Raw genomic sequence first — 23,466 nt, 5'->3', positions numbered from 1 at the left:
GCTGGAACGTAAACGAAAATTGTGATGTTGATGTTGCGATCGATCGCGCCGGCTATCAATCCAAAAAACAGCAGGAAAAAAACTACTCTTCAGGTTTTCTTCGTTCTTTGTACTTGGCTAGTCTCACCTTCCGGTATTTATGGTACTCTTCTTATACCGCTTATGCTGCTAACGACAACAGCGAAAAAGAAAACACTATTCGCGGACTATTCGCGTTTATTCGCGTGGAATTGCGGGCATTACTGATCAGCGGACCACCTTCACGCGTGCGCAAGGGGCGATCTTGCAAAGTAGATATTTTAAGGTTATTCCCCAGTATTGCATTGCGCATCCCTGCTGCGCATAATTTCCCGCGTGATTAGCGCGCGCGCATTAAAAAATCGCGGCTTTTTCTTTACAGCTGGACCTCGCCATAGAGGTAAATCATCATTTTCTCGCAAACGAGTATGGTGACCTGTCATTTTTTTCTGTTGTTTTGAGCTGAGTAATAAATTTCTCTGTGTAAAATAAATATGGACCAATTCTCAGTGTAGAACAAAAAGCAATCGTCGGAAACGTGAATTTAGTAAGCAATCGTGACTACAATCATGGTGTTATTATAAGGATTTATATGGGTATAAACAAGGTGCTGTTGCTCCTAAACGAACATGGGGACTCCTCGTTTTTATTTCAAAATTGAAGTTCCTAGAATATAAACAATCAATAGGCAAAGTTTCACAAAAATCTCAGTGCAGGTTCTATTTCAGTGGAATGACCTTAATTTGCGCGTAGAACGCGCGCTAAAATACCTTATCCACGAAGCTAATATTTCAAATACCGATCCGTTGACCCTACTTTTTTAATGCATAAAACTATTCAACAGCAAAAGCAGAATGCATGTGCGAAATTGTAAAAAAAAAAAAAAAACTGTGGAGTAGAATTTCTCCAACTTGGAAATTTCCATTTTTCTTAATTTAAGAAAAATCCACTCCACAGAATTTTTTTATAATTTTGCCTGGTTTTTCTTCTGTGTGGAATAAAAAGATTTTTATAATAGCGATTGGGGTCACCGGCTTAGTTATTAAGATAGATGCAACTGATGGTAAAAAGTGGGTCAAGTTTGCTGCTATGCAACAGGACAGTGCAACCTTAATTTCTGACTTAAACACGATGAAAGGCACAGTGGAGAGTTACCTTGAAAAATAGCACAGCCATTCAAAACAGTACAGTTCCGAGCCTAAAAAATCGCACCTAGTTCTATATGTCTCAAATAAACAGAAAACTGTTTTGAGCCATCTTAAATGAAGTCAGCGATTCTGCATTCCTTAATGAAATGTCTAATCTATTCCATATTTCTAGTTTTCTGAGGGCCTCTTCACATGAGCCCGGTCAACTGGGCTGGCTCGGTTTCCGAGATCTCGCCTCGCTTCTCTTTTCTTCGTAAAAATTTCGATGCGTTCATATGAGAAGCCAGGCTGGCCCGGTTACCGAGATCTCGGGTTTTGCGACCGAGATCTCGGTAACGGGGATGAAAGTTTTCCCATATGAACGCTCCAGCCCGGGTAACCGGGACGCAACTTTTTAGACGAAATGGCTTAGCTTTCGCAACATAGCGGCCAAAATGCATAATTTTTTCCTTGTATGTATTTCCACTTTAGGAGTAGGCGAATTAGCTTTATAAGTAAAGTTGCAAGAGTCCACAAAGCTGCGACAACCGCAAACGATACAAGTTTATGTTCCACCACTTTGGTTGTATTTCTTGGATTTTATCCCGGTAGACCGGGCTGAAATTTCCCATATGAACAGACAACAAAATTCGTCCCGGTAACCGAGCCAGCCCGGTTACCGGGCTCATATGAAGAGGCCCTTAGTTCTCTAATTCTCACGTAGTGCTGCGTATCGCAAACCATGTGTTTACCGGTACAATTTGACCAATCAGAGCGCGCGCGTTATATCTGTTATTTTACAAATAAAGGGAATCGATGTTTTGACCTGTGTTGCTGTTTGGTCGATATTTGTGGAAAGCCACTCTTCGTTATACAGTTTGACGTATTATTTTGCTATCTTATTTTGTTGAAATGATATTTATTACACGGCCCGGAGAAAAGGACTCCAGTCAAAGTTCGTTATTATACATAAGTTTCCAAATATCGCAAATTGTAGTCGAGTTCATGCTGCTGCTGGTACTCCTCCTGCTCTTCTCCTTTTTCCATGTCTTGTCATTGTCGTCCTTCTAAGTTTTGTTGCTGTCGGAGTTGTCTTGGTCCTTGTTGTTGTTGTTGTTGTTCTTCTTCTTCTTCTTGTTCTTGTTCTTGTTCTTGTTCTTCTTCTTCTTCTTCTTGTTCTTGTTCTTGTTCTTCTTCTTCTACTACTACTTCTTGTTAGAATTCATCTCCTTCTACTGCTATTTCTTCTTCTTGTTTTCCTTTTGATTCTTTCCAGCTGTCTGTTAAATTTAAAAGCTCAACAACTGAGTTGAAAACTCGAAATATGAAAAGTCGAATTTTAAAATTAGATCACGGCGGGAATTTTTTTTTTCAAACAGGATAAGACAGTTTCGACAAACGAGTGATATAACATCAGACCCATTCGACATAATGTTCTCTTTCCCAGGGTCTAGTTTCATACTATTTCAGTAGGCGATATAAACGTGTTGGGAATGACTTGGTCCTCTTGGTACAATGGAGAATTTTTATTAACCACCGAAAAACAACTAAAGATTTTGAGCCTCTAATGAACTTCTTCACCAATTGACATGATGCCTGCATCGTCAGATAGAAATTCAAATTGCAATGGAATTCATGAATTCCTTGATTCATTATTCCATAATTATTAACTTAACAATAACTTTTTTCCATTCCAGATGTAATTTGGATTAACTCTGGGATGACAAAAAGTTTCCTAGCTCCTTCTTCTGTTTCTAGCTAAGCAATTAGTATATGCATGGTTAGCATAAAAGAAGAATAACGACAGAAGTTTTAAAATGTTTTCCTAAAGAGGTGCATAGTTGCATTTTAAAGGAAATTTGCTTTAATGGTAAATAATCCACCGACCATAATCTAAACAGCCACATGAACTTAAAAAAAGAAAAAAGAAATCGATGAACATTAAACAAACAAGGTTGGATAATTGAAAATACAATGGTTTGGAAAGTCCTATTTTTGAAGTGAATAGGATACGCCCATGACTCTCTGATGCGAACAATGAGCATCAAACCCTAATCTCGACAGGGTGCAGATATTTCTTAAGGTCCTTAAGAAAGAAAGTAAACAAATAAATCGTAATTACGCTGTAGAGCTAATTTCGATTAAGTATTCCAAATAAAAGATATTGACAGGATCTCTAAACACTCATTTTTCCATTTATTGCAATGATATTTCACTTTCTTCTTATTCTTGAGGAAAACAAAACAAGGCAAGAACATTTTACCTCCATGAGAAGAAAAGCGACCAAAACTGTTTCAGTCTGGACTTTCAAATATGGTGCATTTTCAAACAAACAAAAAAATCTCAGAAGCTTTTTAACGTAAATTATATCAAACCAGTCGGAATCACAGTTAAGGTTATTCCCCAGTATTGCATTGTGCATCCCTACTGCGCATAATATCACGCGTGATTAGCGCGCGCGCATTATAAAATGGCGGCTTTTTCTTTACAGCTGGACCTCGCCATAGAGGTAAATCATCATTTTCTCGCAAACGAGTATGGTGACCTATCATTTTTTTGTGTTGTTTTGAATTGAGTAATAAATTTCTCTGTGTAAAATAAATATGGACCAATTCTCAGTGTAGAACAAAAAGCAATCGTCGGAAACGTGAATTCAGCAAGCAATCGTGACTACAATCATGTTGGTATTATAAGGATTTATATGAGTATAAACAAGGTGATGTTGTTCCTAAACGAACATGGGGACTCCTCATTTTTATTTCAAAATTGAAGTTCCTAGAATATAAACAATCAATAGGCAACGTTTCGCAAAAATCTCAGTGCAGGTTCTATTTCAGTGGAATGACCTTAAAGAGAGAAAACCGAATAAATGCTCGTCAAATAGTTATGGGTGTTAAATACCTGAAAAACATTGTTAAAGCAAACAGTAAGCAGGCCATCTATAAATAATAACGGCTGATCTAAGTCAGTTATATGGCTTTTTTGCGACTACCAAGTTTATTTTTATTGAGTTAAAGGATATTGACAACCCAAGACACTCACTCTGTTTTTGCAGTACTTTGGGCTACAGCTGCATTCCTCACGACATTCCTGGCTTGCAGCTTTACAACGACACAGCCCCTTACCACTCTTGTGGGCGCATCTTTTCTTTTTTTTGCAAGGACATCCCACTTTCTTCTTGAGGGAAAGAAAACATGGCAATAATAGATTACATCTATGAGAAGAAAATCTACAAAATGTCTCCGTTTATTTACTCCTTAACGAGGTGCGCGGTTGAGTTTTGGACCAAAGCTTCTTTAAAACCGTGAAATGTTCCCTTCCATTTAGATGATGCTGGAAAGTGGTAGATATTAAAAAGATCATGGAGGGAAAAGTCTTTGGAAAATATTATATTGTTTTTCAAATAGGATAAGGGAGCCGGTTTCGACGAACGAATGATATAACATCAGTTTGCAGTGTCTAGTTTCCTATATTATTTCAGGAAAGTATAAATACATGTTAGGAACATGTCAAAGTTTAGTTGGTGAAGGAGGGTTTTCTTTAGATACAGAAAATCATATTTTGACGTAAAATAGGAAAAGCTTTTTGTGATCAGTGAACGAAACAACCTGCTACCTTCAGAAAGAAATTAACTGACTGAGCTGATCGCGATCGCAATAACACTACTAGATTTTCCTCGCGCTTAACTGGGCAAAAAATCTTGCAGAGGACAATCCAAAATATGAAAGGAGATTGACAACTCTAGACACTCGATCTGTTTCTGTATTTCGATGGATCGGACTGCAATTACAAGCTTTCCAATATAACTCAAATTAAATGAAGTACATGGTTGAAATTCATAGGCAACCTTCAGAAGCTTATGAGTATGAAATATTCAGTTCAGTTATGAGTATGAAATATTCAATCAGTTTCCAAGTGAGAACTAAGGAATAATTACTGCTACCTCTTATGTATTTGCAAATTTTGGCTGGAGTATTTGAGCATTGACCACGCATACCTTTATCTCTTGTTCTTGTTCTTGTTCTCCCTCCCTCTCTTCTTGTACTTCATTATCTTTTTCTATTGTAATTAAAATTAGACAATATTCAAGATCGAGGAAGATAAAGCAGGATAAATCTTTTTTTGTTGTTGTTTTGTTTGTTTTGTTTGTTTGTTTTTTTTAGCATTATATCATTGCAAAAATGTCACCAAATCGCATTTTAGAGCTGCAATAGATAGACTAGTTTTGGGTAGTGAGGAATATCGCCTGGAGGCGAGGCGGTAGCCCCAGTGGAATAAAATTAGTCTATATTCCGCAAGATTGAACAAGACAATTGTACTGCTTTTCAACAAATTGAGAAGTAAACGCATTTTTACAGCTAGAAAAACTGCATTTGGAAAATCACGTATATCGTTGGGCTCCATTTCCACCGCTCTCTCCAGCCCGGTTTACGTCTACGAGGGTGGCTTCGAGGAAAGAGCGCGGGCTCCTTTCGTGAACATCGGCTGGTAATCGAGCCTAGTATATCGTAGGATTATCTGTTATGTACTTGTGACAGATGGGTATTTGTTGAATAATAGATTTGGATATGAACGCAAGGTGTATTTTATTATAATCCCTTTACTCCCATTTTCTTACCTGGCTCCAAACTATAATAGTGGAACTCAGGGATATGTCCAAGAAGAAACTGTCGAGGATCCTGGGGATGTTGTACATCCACAAGTATGTTTTCGTCAGGTCTTATCACGTGTATATTCCTACGTAGAACATTAGCCAGGACTTGCAGTATTATGTGGTCTCCCCATTCTCCATCCCTACTCATCGCTAGCAGGTATCTCTCTAAGTCTGGTATAATTTGCTGTATATTTGGGATCTGAAACTCAATCAATAAAGTCTATGAAATAAGGACTAGTTTACTACAAAACTTAAACCAGACTCACTTGAAGTCATCATGGGATTAACTGTGGTTTTTATGTTTCTTCCCCTAAACTTGATTCTCTGATTTCAGCCTCGCTACGCAACAGACAGTATACGAGCCATTAAGTCTATTTTGCACCTTTCTTTTGGCCGAGCACCAGAGTGCATGAGCATATAAACGTATTATGAAACCAGATAAGTAAGAAACAATCGGATTGCGCACTGTTGGAAATATGGACAACGGACTAGGTATAAAACACTGACCAAAAGTATAAAATACGGACTTGGGTATAAAAACCAGTCAATAGTCCGTAGTCCCCAGTCCCCAGTCCGTATTTATCCTGACCGAATAGCCATCCGGTTTACGGTGTAGCGTAGTGAATGATAAAGAGTTGAGAAACATTACATAAAACATTTTGGAGAAGCAGAGGGTGGAAACCTGTCGATTGAAACGCGTCGTTAAACAATAATACGAAAGCTGAACTCGTCATGGCCCCTTTGGCAAGGTTATACGCTGAAGCCCCGCGTATAAGAACCTAGAATTTTCGAGGTCAGGCTGACCAGGTCTCGTATTATATATTGGGGTAGTTTTTCACAATTCAGGCTGATTAGGTTTTTTGAAGAACCTAATGCTCTTATTTTTCAGAGGCTGCGTAGTGTAACCATTGGCATAATACATAATGGTTTAGCTTTTGTATTTTCAAAAACAAAAATGTTTGCCTTGTTTGGTAAACAAAAACATACAGAACAGTTCGAGAATAAGGTTTATTTATTTGTAATATATTGGTTCATTTATTAGATTCACACTACAATTTCCGCAGTTTTAGAGATTTTGTCTTTGTGTGAGATATCTTAGTTCGCTACGACATTCAAGAGATTGAGAGTTTTTTTTTCTTTGAGTACAATCCGACCAGATATAATTTTGATCAGTATTATCCTAGATATTTCTAACTATAGTATTTACACAGTTGTCACAGAACTCTCATAAATTGTAGGCTATCAGTATCAATAGCCTACCAGCGGGCCCTACGTTTTTGTTTTATTTTACGATTTACGCTGAATGAATGCATTCCAACTGTTTTAAATTCCATTTTACTGACTTTACTCACACCATGTGTGTTATTGCGTAATGCTTCCACAGCGCGCGTTCTGAGTCCCTCGTGATCGTGGCCTGGCTCTCCCAATCGTTCCATTTGGTCAGCGACTGCGTGAAACATACAGTTTCCGTCACCCGGAATTTGCCGACGATAACGAAGGCCGGATTTTCTCATTTTTTCCTCCAGTGCCTGTGATAAGCTCATTAGTTTCTCCGGTGCCTCTGCTAAGAAAAACAAGAAGATGATAATGATAAATTAAAAATCATCCTGTATCAAGTATAGTCCAGACAAAAGCGTGTATACTCTATCAGATTTTTACTAGCTAAGTCCTTTGACTTTCAGACCAGCAGCCCGAATACTAGGCTAAATTGAGAGAGCCCGGGCATTATTGTAAACGATCGAGGTTGATGAGACTGACAATGATTATCATGATAATGATAATGATAATGATAATGATAATGATAGTGATGACGATAACGATAACGATAACGATAACAATAGCGATAACAGCGACAGCGACGGCGACGGAGTCGGCGACAACGACAACAACAACGACAATGGCCATGATCATAATGTTAATGATAGTTTGTTTCAGTTGTCGGCATTTGAATGAAATATAACTGGAAGGTGCAATTATAGCTATGGACAAAATGATAACAAAGTCATTTAAATAGCATTTTGCGATTTTATCGAATGTTAAATTGGTAATATGTGATAATAAGTAACAATGGTGACATCCATATTGCTACGACTGTGACATAGTTGGCATTTTTGCATGAGTTTTCAAGAGGCACTTGATCTCAGGAAGAGTTTGGAGAGTATGAATTCGGAGAGCTTGAATATATGTACCCTGATCAGCTTCACTTGTTTTTGTTTGGGGCATGTGTTTCTTCAGCGCATCAGCAACCTCACTTGGCATCTGTTTGAAATCTTCGATGAGTTTCTCTTTGTCCTCAGCTTTCACTGATGTCCAATTAGGCTGCCTCAAAAAAAGAGAAACTTGTGATTAATTAATGTCATAAATCCATACAATCATTCTTATATTCCTTTATTTACTTATTCATTCATCCATCCATCCATCCATCCATTCATCCATCCATCCATCCATCCATCCATTCATCCATCCATCCATCCATCCATCCATCCATTCATCCATCCATCCATCCATCCATCCATTCATCCATCCATCCATCCATCCATTCATCCATCCATCCATCCATCCATCCATCCATTCATCCATCCATCCATCCATCCATCCATCCATTCATCCATCCATCCATCCATCCATCCATCCATTCATCCATCCATCCATTCATCCATCCATCCATCCATCCATCCATCCATTCATCCATCCATCCATTCATCCATCCATCCATCCATTCATCCATCCATCCATCCATCCATTCATCCATCCATCCATCCATCCATCCATCCATCCGTCCATCCGTCCGTCCGTCTGTCCGTCCGTCCGTCCATCCACCCATCCATTCGGCCCGAATTCTTTTAACTCTACCCCAAAGCAACCCTTTTTAATCTTCTCCAATTTTTCCCATTCTCACCCCTTCGGCTTTATGGCGTTTCTGTTTTTCTTTTGAGTTTTTCTGCAGTTTTAAGCCGCTTTTGTGATATGTCGCCTTTAAGGTTACCGTATACCTTCAGGGGTGTCTCGCGTGCAAGTGACATAGTGCGTCCAGTATAAGCTGTAAATACCTAAATCCTATATCAAATTAACTCTTTAAAGTCACCGCTCCAAGCGAAAAAATTTATTCGAGAAAACAGAACTACTGTTAAACTCCTGGTGAAATTTACGCGCGAATTTCGAAAAGAAACCTTGTGTTTCGCAATGCTCTCAAGGCGCAGAGATAATTTTTCTGTAGCTCGGTTTTCTTAAAGCTAGTCTGGCGAAAAGGGATACGACAGCTAGAGAATAAACTAAAGCGGCTGGTAGAAGGGAACAAAAAAACAGAAGAAAGTGCTGCGGAGCAACTGTGAATATATAATAATAATAATAATAGATTTGTATAGCGCCAAATCCAGGGCTCATGGCGCTTTACAGTAAAAAATGTTATTAAAAATAAAATTTACATTAAAAATTTACATCAGTGATAAAAAATTACTAACAAATAAAATAGCTAAGCTGTAAAAATGGGAGTAAAACTAGGAATCATTAAAACCTTTAAATAAAAACTGACTAACTTAACTAAGTGACTGACTAACTAACTAGCTAAACTATCTAATCTACTAATTAACTAACTAACCAAAAGTCTAGTTATAAAATTTGTTAAAAAGATATGTCTTTATACAAGTCTTAAAATCTGATAGCGAGCCGCTCCCTCTTATATTGTTCGGAAGAGAGTTCCATAGGCTAGGTGCTACAAAAGAGAAACACCTATGACCATAGCCTATTAACTTGACAGGTGGTACTTTCAAGAGGTTTTTGGAGGAGGATCGAAGATTTCTGCTTGGTACATAAGGCTCTAGCAGTTCAGTAATGTAATTAGGGGCCTGGCCGTTGAGCGCTTTATAGGTTAAAAGTAAAATCTTATAATTGATGCGCTGGCTTATTGGAAGCCAGTGTAGCTGCTTTAAAACCGGCTTGATATGATCGTATTTCCTTGTTCTGGTAACAACGCGAGCCGCAGCATTCTGGACATTTTGTAGACGATCTATCAAAAATTTTGGTAGTCCATATAGAAGCGAGTTGGCGTTATCTAGTTTGGAAGTGATGAATGCATGTACTAACTTTTCAGTGTCTGCTAGAGATAGACAGACTCTTATCCTGCTAATGTTTCTAAGATGGAAGAAACAGGCCTTATTTCAGTGGGTCCGATGAGTCCGACGATTCGTCGGTATCGGACTCATCAGAAGCTGGTCTCTTTCAACATCGCTGTTATCGCTGTCAAATTCCCAGTTTTTACAGAACCTTTCTCTTCTTTTGACTTGATTTTTGTGCCCGCTTGATACAATAGCTGTAGCTTTATCCACGAGGCGAACTTTTGCCTCTTCACTCATGATCATGATGTATGTTCATTCGTTCTTCGCTGTTTTCGCTTCATCGAACTGGTACATGTTTTTCCGTGGTTAATGTTTACTTATAACTAAAGTGGAATTACTCCTAACACGAAAAATGCTTTGCAGTCAGAACAACAGTACTGATCAACTGAGTAGCCAATTCGTGACATCCATATAAGTAATTCCCGCGAAAGTGATCTCGGTTGATGCATACAAGCGATAGGGCTGTCAATCAAGAGGTCAGTAAGCTTTTACTTCTGGCGAAAACGTAAAACCGCTATTTCGCCGCCAATATCTAGTCTTTTTCAATTTTTTTGTCAGAAATTAGAGATTACTCTTCGACCACTACTTTGACCCAAAAATCCAAATTTGAAGAAAATTGTCGATCTGAAAGGTATACTGTAACCTTAAATCTATAAATAGCTGGTGGGGGTTTGATTTGCCTAAACTAAGGTGAACTAAACTCAAGTTAAGACTAGAGTGAAAGAATTATTTGAATTCAGTGCCATGTGCCTTTTTTTCTAACTTAATCCATGAGTACGGTAGTTCTCTGGTCACTAGAGTATTGATAAATCATATGGCGAATAGGATCGAATAGGCCTCGCAGAAAATCTTCATCATAATACATATCGAACAGCTCTCGTTCTGTCTCTTGTGTATCAGAATACAAATATAGAAAAAAAAACTTTCAAATGTCAAATCTGAATATCGTTGAGAGCGCTTCAGTTTTAACTCCTTAAGGTCCACGTTATGACCTTATCCTTGGAGGCATTCAGACACTGAGGCCGAACAGGCCACACGATTGTCAAAGATTAGTCAGTTAGTCTCTGGAGTAATATTTGGGAACTTAACCCTTGAGCGTACGACGGTCCAGCAATGCCTTGCCCCCGTACGAAGGTCTAACGAAGCCTTCTCTCCCTTCCCCCTTGAAGAGAATTTTTTTACAATTTCAAAAGGCCTGCTAAGGATCCCTCGAGATGTCCATGACGGGGAGGAAGGGAGCGGCAGGAGCGACTCCCTACACATTCTCTCAAAGAACCACAATCCTAACAATAATCTCCAGCATACAGACAAATCAGGAATATAGAAATTTGTAACGCAGGGTTATGAAACATGGGCGTGAAAATCGTGACGGCCAATCGGCCGGTGTTCAATGGCATTAGTGCATGGCTCAGGCATTTCCCATTTTGAGCTCCTTGAAATTTATTCAGAACGGCCGTTTTTTGTCTTCGGAACCAGAGAGCGTTTGAGGACCTTTGAGGCCTTCCTCCTGTAACTCTTATAGCAATAAAGCTATAACAATTAATGAAATTTGGAGGATTCATAGTGCGCCCAAAAATGGTCTCCTTTAAAACTCTTGACATGCGATGATGAAGTCATATGACGCTGAAATGACCTCATTGTTTTTGAAAACCACGCATCTCGAATTTTAGGAAAAAGACAGGAAAACTGAGTAAAAAAAGTCAAAATCGACAAAGAAAGCTGACGGCTTTATCTAAAAATGTAAAAGTTGCTGCAACCAAGGTAAAATGTTTCCATTCGAAACAGGTATTTGAAAAACATGCCATCACCGCGAAAAAGCGGGAAATGACGTCACCAATATCATCACCAAAGAGGATGTGGAAAACAAGCCAATCAGATGTGTTTCGTATGAATTTTAAAAAGTGATGTATTCTCCGGTAAAACACTCTTGTCTATGTTATCATGGTACAATTCAGGTAGCTGTCGCCTTCTTCCCTTTAATTTAAAGCACCGAGTTGCTGTTTTCGTCTTTCTATTTGCTGCCTTTCTCTAGCATGAGAGTGACTCTGACACCAATAGACAAACTGGAAGGATTGAATAAAACAAGTATAAAGTCAACTTTTAAACGTATCAACCACTCGCTGTCAAATGTTACGCGAGAAAAAAAAACATAAATTTTGGAAAACTAGCCACTGATGGATCACATCAAGTGGCCTCTTTGCAAATTTTCAGACCACGGTCCTTGGCCCCTTCCTTTCGCCCGCCCCCTCCCAAGTATGTGAAAAACGCAACTTAGTTCCAAATGTCTTATATCTTTAACGGATACGTCGAGCATGGTCAACGTTGTCGCCAACAAACTTCGGACGTCTTCATCTTCCCTCATGCTGTCCACCTCTTTCTGCCAGTGGCAAAATGGATGAGTGGCCACGTAACCAGGGGGTTCTTTTTTGACCTGTAAAGAATGCTTAGCAAGGAATAAAAATGTTAAAATCAAAGGAAGACTTCTCCTGCATTTTCAATCCAATGCAAAAGAAATCTTTACCTGTACACGTAAGCCGTCCTATATAATAATTAGATTATGAGCTAAAGGCGATTTTTCTTTGAGGTGCTGTGATTTATATTTTACACATAATCATTATATTATTAAAAGTGGAATACATCTACTAAAGTTTCAGAAAAAAAAATAAGTGACGTGAGTTCCAAACTGTACCGAAAATCGCTAAATTAAAGTGTCGCTTGATACAAATTTTCAAAATGACTAAATTAACTTGTATACTTCTTTCTTTTTTAGCAACAATGCTGACATCAGCATTTTTGACTCAGATTCAAGCCTAATTATCTCTAAAAAATGTATGGTTACCCCAGATTATTCTTTGAATTTTAATGAACATTGCTAAGGTCTCTTTTCTCCCCACAGTCTGTCTTCATACCCGCACTAATTTATAGACTGGCCTAACTAAAAGGAGACTACGTACCATAGAGACATTGGCGTCCCATTTGAACTGATCAAATTCCTCAAAAAAACCAGCCTTTTCCATTTCGGTAAAATCCATGCATAAGCGCGGATTGTTGACATTGATGCTTTCACGGTTAAGAGCCACGATCATGATACCCGGCTGTGGTATGTTTGGGTCTTTAAAGTACTCTCTCATATGTACTGCGAGTAACCTCCTATAAATCAGGCACTGGTGAAGTTTAACATTGTATTCAGTTGCGAATTTCCAAAACGTTCCTGCATGACTACAAGTGATCCAATCCAAAACTACCACACCACAACCATCCTTGTCATTTCCGTTCATTAGGCCAATAGCGTCTATTTTTCCACTCCAGTAATACCGCCTTTTCTGTCCTTTTAATTCTGTGGAAAACCCACCTATATGTATTTCGCTCAAAACAATTTTTAATTGAAACTTTTCTTCGATGTCCTCGACAAATTCCAACAATTGCTGTTCTTTAGCGGTATATCCATTTTCCGCATTTTTTCTTTTCCTCAAGACCTTATTTAATGATGCATGAATGATACTCCCAACGATCGGTCCCTTTTGCTTCCTATCCTGTCTAGTTTCCATCGATTTTCCCTTCGATGGGACTTTCTTTTGGCTACCGGGATTAACCTATGAAAAAAACAAAAAATAAAAAATACCAAAAATAAAGGGACCGCACAACAATTTGTAGATAACGGGGAGTGAGAAACTGGAGGGGAAGGATCAATGTACAATCTTATACCTACTAAGTGCGGAGAAAAAAGCATGTGAATTATTCTAAAGGTGGCCAGGCACGAGGGGTCATGTTGCAGGGACATGTTGCAGCGACAAAAAAACTTGTGTAGTACACACTGAGGAGACATGTAGCAGGGACCTGTAGCGGGGAAATGTAGCAGGGACAAAATCATAACATTCGCACACACATGAAAATGTTGCGGGTACATGTCCCGGGGATATGTTGCAGCGACATGTCCCCTCGTGTAAACTGACACTTTTTTACTTTTGCAACACCATTTTGGGGGATATCTGTCCCAGCTACATGTCGCACAAAGTTCAGCTTGTTGAACTTCATGGGACACGTCGCGGGGACAAAACGTTGCAAGGATGCCATGAATTCGAAACTTCGTGTGTACCGTTATGCAACATGTCCTTGATACAGAATCAAAAGTTGAGCATATCAGAGACAACGACCAGGATTCTTTGTGCTCATGCACAGGGAAAAACAAGATGGCAGCCATCAGTCAGTCCGGGATCGTTATCAGACTTGATAACCATGTGACGTCACAACATGGCGGCCATTTCAAAAACCGGGAATTTTCGTATTCACTTCGCTTTGCTCGTTATTTGTTGGATTATACTCGGGTAATTTACCCATAACTCTATTCGATAATTACCAGAAAAGAAGGAGGCTCACGTGTTTTGAAGATGGCGGTTGAAGACCAGCGTAAACGATGTAAAATACTACTCGTAAAGTGAAACAGCGCTTGCAATTCTGCATCCAAACCAGGTATGTCTTTCATTTTGTCATTAGATTTAAGTTACTTGGAGATTTTTGCGAAAATCAGAAAAAATATGTCGTTAATCTCTACGCCATATTCTTGGGATTTAACGTGTTTTTAGTGTTGTGCACGATCTGTGAAAAAAGTGCACGGGGTATTTTGATTTGCGATGTGTTGTTCGTAACGGCGGCCATATTTACAGCTGTAATTGATGTGTTCCTAGGTATTGAGATGGCGGATGCTGGTACCCATAGAATCAAAATAGCAAATTTATGTCGATTTTGTGGATTTAGCTTGGTCATTACATAGGGTAGGTTTATTGTTGTCGAGTTTTGCAGCATAAAATTTTCGTTTCTTTTAGACACGCACCATTCAACTTTAAGAATTACTGGTGGAAAAATCAAGGGGTACGTAAAAGTAACTTACATAAATCATCTAAGCCCCTTCAGAAAAAATTATAGCTCTTAGTGAGTCGCTCGATTCTTGGTACGGCAGTCCAGGTGGTCGGGAAACCACTTGCGAATCTAACATAAGTTGTTTATTTTCTTTTGAAGGGTTACCATGAGTTCAAAATCAAGGGGCCAGAAGGAACTCCTTTTCATGTCCTTCCTGAAAATTGGAAACAAAGACCCGTTCACACTTCGTTGTGTTTTGCCAGAAATTAGAGAAATACCCGAGACATTTCTAGACGTGCCACAGTCTGGTATCAAAGAGCGCTAAGAGAAATTACACTTTGAGAGAAGTTGCTGGAAGACAGATAGGCCGGGTGCAATACTTCTTAAACAGGGAACTAAAACACCTTTCGGACTGCGGGAAAATCGGCAATCACATTAAAAGGTAAGTTGCCTATATTTTAGAGTCAATTTCAACAACTCGCGGTCCTGAAATATTTTCCGGAAATGCCGGCTAAACTAGGTCAGTTTTCTGGCACACCAGTCGTTATATAATGAAGCTTATTGTTGGATTGAGCGAGTGAACTATGGTACGAAAACATATTACTTGAATCATAGTTTCTTTTATATGAATCGGTCATTAAAAGCGTTTTTCCATATCACCGAATGCACAACAATAGACTACTGATCTACAACTAAAACAATTTTTTCCGGAAATGCCAAGACTTCCAAGTTTACTGTCACATCTCACAACATAAAGTGTTGCATGTACCCATTCCACTGAACGGATGTGTATCACGAATTAAAGTAAATATACGTGCTATATTTTTGTTGTTGTGCCAGAACCATATCAGGCGAACCCACAACGACAAAGAGAACTCCGGTGCATCAAAGATGGAAACGAAATGTACAGCACGGCGGAGGGGATTGAATTAGCAATCGCAGAAATGGAATTAGGCGAGGGATTGGATATGGCCATCGAGGTAAGCTATTCTATCTTCAGTACATCTGGACAGAGAGTCGACAGAGGGATGGTCGCGAACTGTTTCGATACTGTTAGTGATGAATCACAGTAGGAGATGTTTCGGTCCTAACCACGCTTCGCTCATGCAAATTGAACGAACTTCAGTTACAACTCTCCGCTTGGAATACAGAAGCAACTTGTTCAGTGTCAATTTGCGAACTCAAGATGTATTTACTGTTAGTGTTTCGTTTATATTTTATACAGACTGTTGAACAGCCAGCTTCGCCAACTACCAAGAAAATGAAGCCTGAGTGAAAATAGGAGCTATCATATTAGTACCAATAAACAACGCTTTTGTGAACAGAATAACTGTTGTCTACCTTCGTGTGTTTTTACTCGGAACAAATATTTTACGGTGTCTATCTGAAAATGAAACTTTTCGCAGTAGCTTTTGGACAAAGACAGTTTTCTTCCATACATCTCTGTTTCTATTCCATAATCCAGTAACCTATTGTGAAGCAAACATACAATTAATTAAATGAATTGCATTGTGATGTTGTGAAAAAAGTAACTCCTTTCATCGCAGCACCCCGTCGACCGCCATATTGAATTATACACTGTTGCTACCAAATAATGTCACGTGAACGAAAACTTGTGCAGCGATTGGTTAATGATTTGTTTTGGTCGAGGTTATCAAATCTGATAACGATCCCGGACTGTCAGTAGCGGTGCTCGTGATGGTGCTTTTCACTGGTATGATTCTTTTTGCTTTTTCATACATCTCAATACCGAGCTCCTTAAGCTGTGCCACCTCGATTTGATCGCCGCTAGGTTTCTTGGTGGTTGTGCCCTCCTAAATCGTGCTAACAAAGGTGCCATTGCCTTTTTAGCTTTCTGTCTGTTAGCGTTGTCTTTTAGTTGCTTGTCTCATAGAATTGGATTATCCTTGAAATGAGCAATCAGCATACGTGTCTGGCTATTACTCCTAGAAATACGACCGCTGTCGTCAGGATTTTTAGCTGGAGAATCATCCTCAACCGGTTCTACTTCGATGGCCGCCATTTTGCTTCAACGATGCAGTGCCTCAAAGCATGCTGGGCATTACCAAAACCATGCACATGCGGTCAGTCAGTTCACACGAGGGGACATGTCGCAGCAACACATCCCTGGGACATGTTCCCGCAACATTTTCATGTGTGTGCAAATGCTGTGTTTTTGTCCCTGTTACATGTCCCCGCACAATCTTTTGTCGGAATGCAATGCAATGCGCAACGACCACTGCGCGGCGACCAGAATGCATTGTGCTCTGGTGGTGCCTCACAAAACACGAAGGGCAAACTGTCAGCGGTCTTCTTTTCGATTGGCGATCTTCGATATTCACGATCTGAACCTTAACGAACATTGTGCATGATAACAACTGCTGACCGTGAATGTTATGACAGCAAATAGATTGACAAACTCAAGTTCACTGAACTGTAAAAAAGTTACATTGTAAGCCTGACAGTGCGTTTTCCGATAGTTTTGTCGTTTTATTGACACTTTTGTTTCCTACTTGTGCAGTCGGCTGCCATGAGCTTCTTCTGGATATTCTTTTCTCTTTTCAGTGGCCGTGCGGCTTTGACAGGTTTTCACGTATTCACACTGAAATTCTAGAAGCATTTTAAAAACGTAACTCGTACCCTGGCTTTCACACATTTGCACTTTACTTCTACACGCATTTTGAAAACTTGAATCTTAAATATTTTAGATCTTGCATTGTAATGTGGACTAAAATTTTACTCCGATCCATTTACGGGGAGTGTTTAATCAGCGCGGGTCGCGGGTAAACAGCGTAGTTCGCGGGTATACGGCGTGGGTCGCGGGTAAACAGAGCGCGTCACGCAAAAAATAATCATAAGAAAAAAAACCTGAAATAAACGTTTTTATACACCAATAAAGGATGATCGATCTTTGGTAGACCTATCTTTAATAATATTTTAAACTGCCACCTGTTCCTCTAGCCGACTCTCGTGATCCATATTTTGTTCATAGATTAACTGACCGGCGTGCCGAATCCTGATAATCCATCATTTGTTTTTAAGACCAGTAAGTTTATAGCAAAATTCGCACTTAGCATGGACAGAACTGAAGACCGTGCCTTGAGTCAAGAATTTTGTTTTTTCGATGGGAAGGTAAAGAGGTACAAAGGTTTGGTTTCACTGACTGCTAGCGTCTATCATCCTCTACTCAGAAACTTATACCTCTCGCCACAGTGAAATGTGAAAGTGAAGATTCTTGCTCAGTCGAGCTTTTTTGGAACAGCGTTAACGAAGTTCTAAGCTAGAAGGAAAGAAAGTCGAAATGAGAAGTATTTCTTTCATCCTCGTGGCACATGGTGGGTTCAAATATGGACGGTCTGCGACGGTCAGTTGGAGAGAGTCAAGACTTGCGAATTTCATTTCAAAGATTGTCGGAACCGACGGGCTCGAAAGTTAAGAGAAGAAGTCAGAAGCCGTTTTAAAAAACTGTGCAATCGTCCTTTAGAGGCCGAATGCCTGGTTTCATACAACAAGGCCAAGGAAGACTTAAAGAATTTCGTTGAAGAGGACAACGATCGAAAATATTTACACAAGTGGGTCGAATGTTGGCACAAAAGAAGAATCTATATATTTTGAGCATTTGTACCGTTACTAAGTAAGTCTGGATAAGCCGTTGTTATGAAGAGCTTTGGTAAATATTCCCGTTCAAACTCCTATAGTTTCGCCATGACACCTAATGCGTAAGTTGATCATCTCAGAACTGGAGCTGTCTGTACTGTTCTCCGCAAGCAGTGGAGCGGAATCGTGTTCCGCCAGTCCAACCATCAGTCACATTAGAAACCTACCTGGAAGAGGTTAAACAACAAATCGCGGAGATAAAAATAACCAGACAAAAACCAAACTTGTCACGCAAAGAACGTAAAGCGCTAAATGTTTTACAGCAAAGCAAAGATCTTAATTTCAAAAAAGCGGACAAGGGAAGCACACTTGTAGTCATGGATAAAAATGATAAAATACAAGAGGGCCAAGTCCAAATCAATGACCTAGATAATTACAAGCCTCTTGACAAGCCTATAGTTAAGGAAACACATACGAAGGTGTCACGCTTGATCTCAGAACTACACCGTGGCAACTACATTGATGACATGACTAGAAAGTGGTTATCTCAAACACCAAATCCACCGCGGATTCCGGAATTCTATACCCTTACAAAGATCCACAAACCTACTCTAGTAGGAAGACCAATTATCTCAGGCTGCAGTGGGCCTACAGAACGAATATCAGCATTTGTTGACACATTACTTCAGCCTATTTCCATATCACAAGCGTCTTATCTAAAAGACACTACAGATTTTATTAATTTCATTGAAAAGACGAAAGTGAATAAACAAACATTCCTTGTATCAATGGACGTAACAAGTCTATATACTAATATACCACAAGAAGAGGGTATAACTACAGTATGCAGAGCATACGAAAACTTTCACAGAAATAACCCTCCTATCCCCACACAATATCTCAAAGAAATGCTAAGCCTGATACTGAAAGAAAATTCTTTCCAATTCAACGGTAAGAATTATCTACAAATCCACGGTACCGCCATGGGTACTAAAATGGCCGTTGCTTTTGTAAATATTTTTATGGCCAATATCGAAACAGAGATTCTTAGCAATAGCGTCGCAAAACCCACAATCTGGAAACGATATATTGACGATATTTTTTCTTTGTGGGATGTCAGCCAACCTGATATAGACAAGTTCATCGAACAAGCAAACTCACATCACCCTACAATCAAATTTACAGCTGAAATTTCAAATACTGAAACTACATTTCTGGATACAGTTGTATACAAAGGCAAACGATTTAGAGATCAATCCATCCTGGATATAAAAACACACTTTAAGCCAACTGAAACCTTTCAATACACTCAGTTTTCCTCTAGCCACCCACCGGGTGTCAAAAAGGGATTCGTGAAGGGCGAAGCTCTAAGACTCTTACGAACTAACTCTTCAAGAGCAACATTTGAAGAGAACATTTACAAATTCAAATCACGTCTCCTTGCTAGAGGTTATCCAAAAAATCTGATCGAAACACTCCTTTCAGATATTAAATTCACCGAAAGGGAATCGGCGCTAAGACAAAAACATGAAAGCCGGAAAGAACTCTTGCCTTTTGTAACACAATATCAACCATCAGTGCCCAACCTCAAAAATGTTTTAATGGAAAAATGGCACTTGATACAAAATCAGCCTTCTCTACGGCAAATTTTCAAAGAGCCACCACTAATATCGTATAAAAGAGGTAAATCCCTAAAAGACATACTCGTAAGAGCAAAACTATAAAGGGGTCATATATTACATGGTACAAAAGTTTCCATGTTAGAAGTTGTGCAGGCCTGTCACTCCTTGCTAATTCCCCCTCCAACCTCCGTCGACAAGCGCTTAGCAGGCGGAACGCACGAGAAATTCTGCAATCATTTTGGATAGTACTACTAGTGCTGTATAACAGTGCCTTTCGAGCACAGTCGAGTGCAGCGATGAAGACCGAAGAAGCAAAACTTGTCTCGACAATTTTTCCTCTGATTTTATCCGAGACAACTCCTGTTTCCTCGCTAGTGTGGATCGGCAAATAACGCGAATAGTTACCTGCTGTTCTTCAGAAGCGTTGTTTCCCGTATCTGCTGACTGTTCAGACTTCTTCTCACCTTCTTGGCCTTTGATGCCTTTGTCTCCCTTAAACGAAGAATCAACTGCTTTCTTCGCTTTGCGTCCTCGTTGATTAAACTACGATTTAAAATTGAAATTAAGTCTTTTGAGCTGCAAAATTAAATGATGGTGACAAGGAGACATTGAATATTTAAAACTATTTGCTATCTCTGTTTAGATATGACTCACCTTAACGGCTATCATACATTGCGGGGAACTAGGATTTCTAGTTTCGAAAGTTTTTCGGAGCTCATCTGAATTTTTTTTATAAAAATTCTTTAAAGAGTCCAAATGCTCTAAAAAGTCTATAATTTTCGTCTCAAAGGTCTGTTCCTTGTGACTCCTGACGACGTCAGTTTTGCTGCTCATATCTCATCGGCTCTAAAGACTATGTCATTCAGACTGTTAACTCAAGCTTGTCGGGCTGCCTGCCTAGTTCGTAAGGCCCTAAATTTCTGATATAGGTACAGCCTTTGAACAATGCCAAGTAGGAGTTTAAAAGCGGATAAAATTAACGTTTTGATAGTCGACACAGTTCTTTTAATTTATGCTGTAGGATATAAATCGCGTGATTCTTTCGGTTTCAAGTGTCTTGATCTTTGTAACTAGTTCCGGCTGATCACCAAGACAACTGAATTTATTTCACTAGCGACGCAAACAAAAAAGCGCATGCAAGCATAACAGCTGTAATTTAACCATAAAAACGGCTTCATCGCAAGTATAAGCACAGGTGCAAACATAAGCACAAGAATCAATTGTTTTTCCTGTTTTTTGTGCTTGCATTAGTGCGCTTGCGTTCACGTTTTGCCGTGTGAAAACGAAACACAGCACAAGCACAAGGAAATTTACTTTCTCTGCATGACCAGTTAAAGCACTCGATTCAGATCCCCCACGTTGGAGCATTTGAACAAGGTTCCAGAGGCCGCGGTTGATTTAAATGAAACGTTTTCCGAGGTATTTTGGAACTATAAGAATATTGTATGCCAAAGAGTGTAGGGACTTCAAAGACAGAAATAAAAGGGCACAATGCAAGTGTAAAATTTAAGTCACGATCTCTAAGTTATAACTCCTCCACGAGATTGCAAAAAACACCCTGGCTTCTTCTTTCTTAAAAATTCCCGTAACCTAAAAACGTTTCGTTTTTCTCCTTTTTTTGCAGTCGCTTTCGCTTTTTTCGTCTCAAGTGTTGAAGAAACAACAACACTCGGGGCTTGACTAAGGTTTTGCCGCCGTATTGGCCGAGTCGAGAACGGCGCCTTGCAACTAGGAAACATCGTGTTCTTATGCTTGTACCTATGCTTATCACTGTCGACCTTCGTTTACACTTGGCATAAACACCTTAATGCTTAGCTTGCGCTTGTGCTTGCGTTCGTACTTGCATCACCAATGAAAACCAAGCATTAGAGCCATATCTCTATATACAAAATGCACTGGACAAGTTTATTCTTGTGCCTTCCTGCCTAAAAAGAAATTAAGACACCGTGGGAGACGACTGATTGAACTTTTGAGCTTGAGTGCAATTGCAATCTACTGGGGGTTGAAGCCTCTTATGGAGAATAGAACTGACAGTCAACTGCCACTGAAGCCTAGCTAGTAAGCTCTCTCCATTCCAAGCAAAGAACAGTATGTCAAGTAACAGATATATAACCCGCCTCCCGGGGGGGGGGGGCTCCCATATAAAAAGGACGGGGGGTGTTCTTCGTACCTTTCAGGGGTTAAAAAAGCGGTTTTGGTACTTCTTAGGGTGTTCAGCCTCAAAAGCTCCTCAGCGAAAGCTTTTGCGTTACCTTTTAGGGTATTGAGCGCAAATAAATATGACAGGGGATATTTGAAATGCAACTGATTTTTAATTTTCTCTCACAGTTGGTGCCTCTTAGGGGTTGAAAATACTTTCAAGCCAGACCCAGAAAACAGGACCTTGCTACCTCTCAGAGGTTCTTTCCAAAATTCCCCACGAGCACCCCCATCCTCTCTATGTGGGAGTCCCCCCGGAATATGTACAGCTTAGTGGAGTAAGCGAGTCAAACAGAGAGACTAAGCCCGCATTCTACTCTTTGCCTTTTCAAGGCTGGATTCCATATGATCTCTATATGACCACGGCGGGAAAAGTTCAGTTATCATCTTTTCTATCATTAGTCTCTTACGTAGCCATCATTTGTGTTGTCACGCAACGACCCTCTCCCAGGAATTAGTGGGGGAGAAACGTTGCGTGACGACCCAAGTGATGGATGTGTAGGAGACTATGCGTCATTGCATCTCTTAAAATCACCTTCAAGGATCGAGGCTATCGTTGCGACAACGATCGTTGGGATAGACTTTCATTCTATCTCGACGATCACAGCGATCATATGAAAACCAGTAGTCTTTAGAATCGCTCAACGTCGTCTACAGCGATCTCAACGATCACAGCGATCGTAGATCGTAGCGAAAATATGGTCACCAGCCTTTAACCTTTTAGACAGGTGATATTAACATAAAATGTAGACATCAACTGCACAATGGTAAAAACGATGAATGAATTACTGAAAGGAGAATCAAATTTTACGTAGCCACTGAAATTGAAAAAATAAGAGATCAACTCTAATCATTGAAACTTAATGTTAGCTTTTTAAGTTGGTGTTACCCTCTTAAAATATTATTATTATCATTATAATTATTATTATTATTATGATTATTATGATCATTATTAACTTTGATTTGTAGACTGAAACAACTCAAGCGAGTATTTCCCCACTAAAAGTGGTAAATACGCAGACCAAACCCGGCGTCATTTTTGGAAATTGAAAGGTTGCTGCTTGAACATCGATCTTTTCTCCTGCTCACTTCCAGTAAATGAATCCAGCCCGCTATGTTGTGACGTCACCTTGAACATGCGATTTGATTCATGCATTAGCGTGCATGCACTATCGAGTTAAGGTGCAAGCGGGAAGTATGGTGAGTATGATCCGAAAGAAGCGGCACTCTGTTTTCAATTAGTAAAAGGTGAGGATTCTTTGTGGCGGGATTACGCA

General features: G+C 39.5%; 3 protein-coding genes across 3 annotated transcripts; 1 reads left to right on the top strand and 2 right to left on the bottom strand.

Annotated features, from left to right (window-relative positions):
- Positions 1-758: 758 nt before the first annotated feature.
- Positions 759-7,418, bottom strand: LOC145465470 (OTU domain-containing protein DDB_G0284757-like). The gene is made up of 5 exons (XM_081449251.1): positions 7,152-7,418; positions 5,764-5,998; positions 5,143-5,204; positions 4,188-4,319; positions 759-2,425 (listed from the first exon to the last, which is right to left on the bottom strand). The coding sequence occupies exons 1-5, from the start codon at positions 7,341-7,343 to the stop codon at positions 2,384-2,386; spliced, it is 663 nt and encodes a 220-aa protein (XP_081305377.1). The 5' UTR covers positions 7,344-7,418; the 3' UTR covers positions 759-2,383.
- Positions 7,419-11,858: 4,440 nt separating this feature from the next.
- Positions 11,859-20,477, bottom strand: LOC145466095 (uncharacterized). Its single transcript, XM_081449874.1, has 3 exons — positions 20,396-20,477; positions 12,869-13,507; positions 11,859-12,357 (listed from the first exon to the last, which is right to left on the bottom strand). Exons 2-3 carry the CDS (start codon positions 13,460-13,462, stop codon positions 12,094-12,096), a joined length of 858 nt encoding a protein of 285 aa, XP_081306000.1. The 5' UTR covers positions 13,463-13,507; positions 20,396-20,477; the 3' UTR covers positions 11,859-12,093.
- LOC145465717 (uncharacterized) lies at positions 18,566-20,201 on the top strand. The gene has a single exon (XM_081449489.1). The coding sequence runs from the start codon at positions 18,746-18,748 to the stop codon at positions 20,090-20,092; it is 1,347 nt and encodes a 448-aa protein (XP_081305615.1). The 5' UTR covers positions 18,566-18,745; the 3' UTR covers positions 20,093-20,201.
- Positions 20,478-23,466: the final 2,989 nt, after the last annotated feature.

The sequence above is a fragment of the Orbicella franksi genome, chromosome 13 (genome assembly GCF_964199315.1).
Source record: "Orbicella franksi chromosome 13, jaOrbFran1.1, whole genome shotgun sequence".
Lineage (NCBI taxonomy): Eukaryota > Metazoa > Cnidaria > Anthozoa > Scleractinia > Merulinidae > Orbicella > Orbicella franksi.
Note: the sequence above shows the minus strand (reverse complement) of the source record. Positions and strands in the feature narration are given on the sequence as shown.

What these genes read in the sequence shown, in the direction of transcription:
- LOC145465470 (XM_081449251.1), bottom strand. Translation starts at nt 7,343, where the DNA reads ATGAGCTTATCACAGGCACTGGAGGAAAAAATGAGAAAATCCGGCCTT. An exon ending in CTATTATAGTTTGGAGCCAG is followed by an intron (nt 5,205 to 5,763) that starts GTAAGAAAATGG and finishes TAATTACAATAG; the next exon opens with AAAAAGATAATGAAGTACAA. An exon ending in CAAAGTACTGCAAAAACAGA is followed by an intron (nt 2,426 to 4,187) that starts GTGAGTGTCTTG and finishes TAAATTTAACAG; the next exon opens with ACAGCTGGAAAGAATCAAAA.
- LOC145466095 (XM_081449874.1), bottom strand. Translation starts at nt 13,462, where the DNA reads ATGGAAACTAGACAGGATAGGAAGCAAAAGGGACCGATCGTTGGGAGT. An exon ending in GGGACGCCAATGTCTCTATG is followed by an intron (nt 12,358 to 12,868) that starts GTACGTAGTCTC and finishes TTCCTTGCTAAG; the next exon opens with CATTCTTTACAGGTCAAAAA.
- LOC145465717 (XM_081449489.1), top strand. Translation starts at nt 18,746, where the DNA reads ATGGATAAAAATGATAAAATACAAGAGGGCCAAGTCCAAATCAATGAC.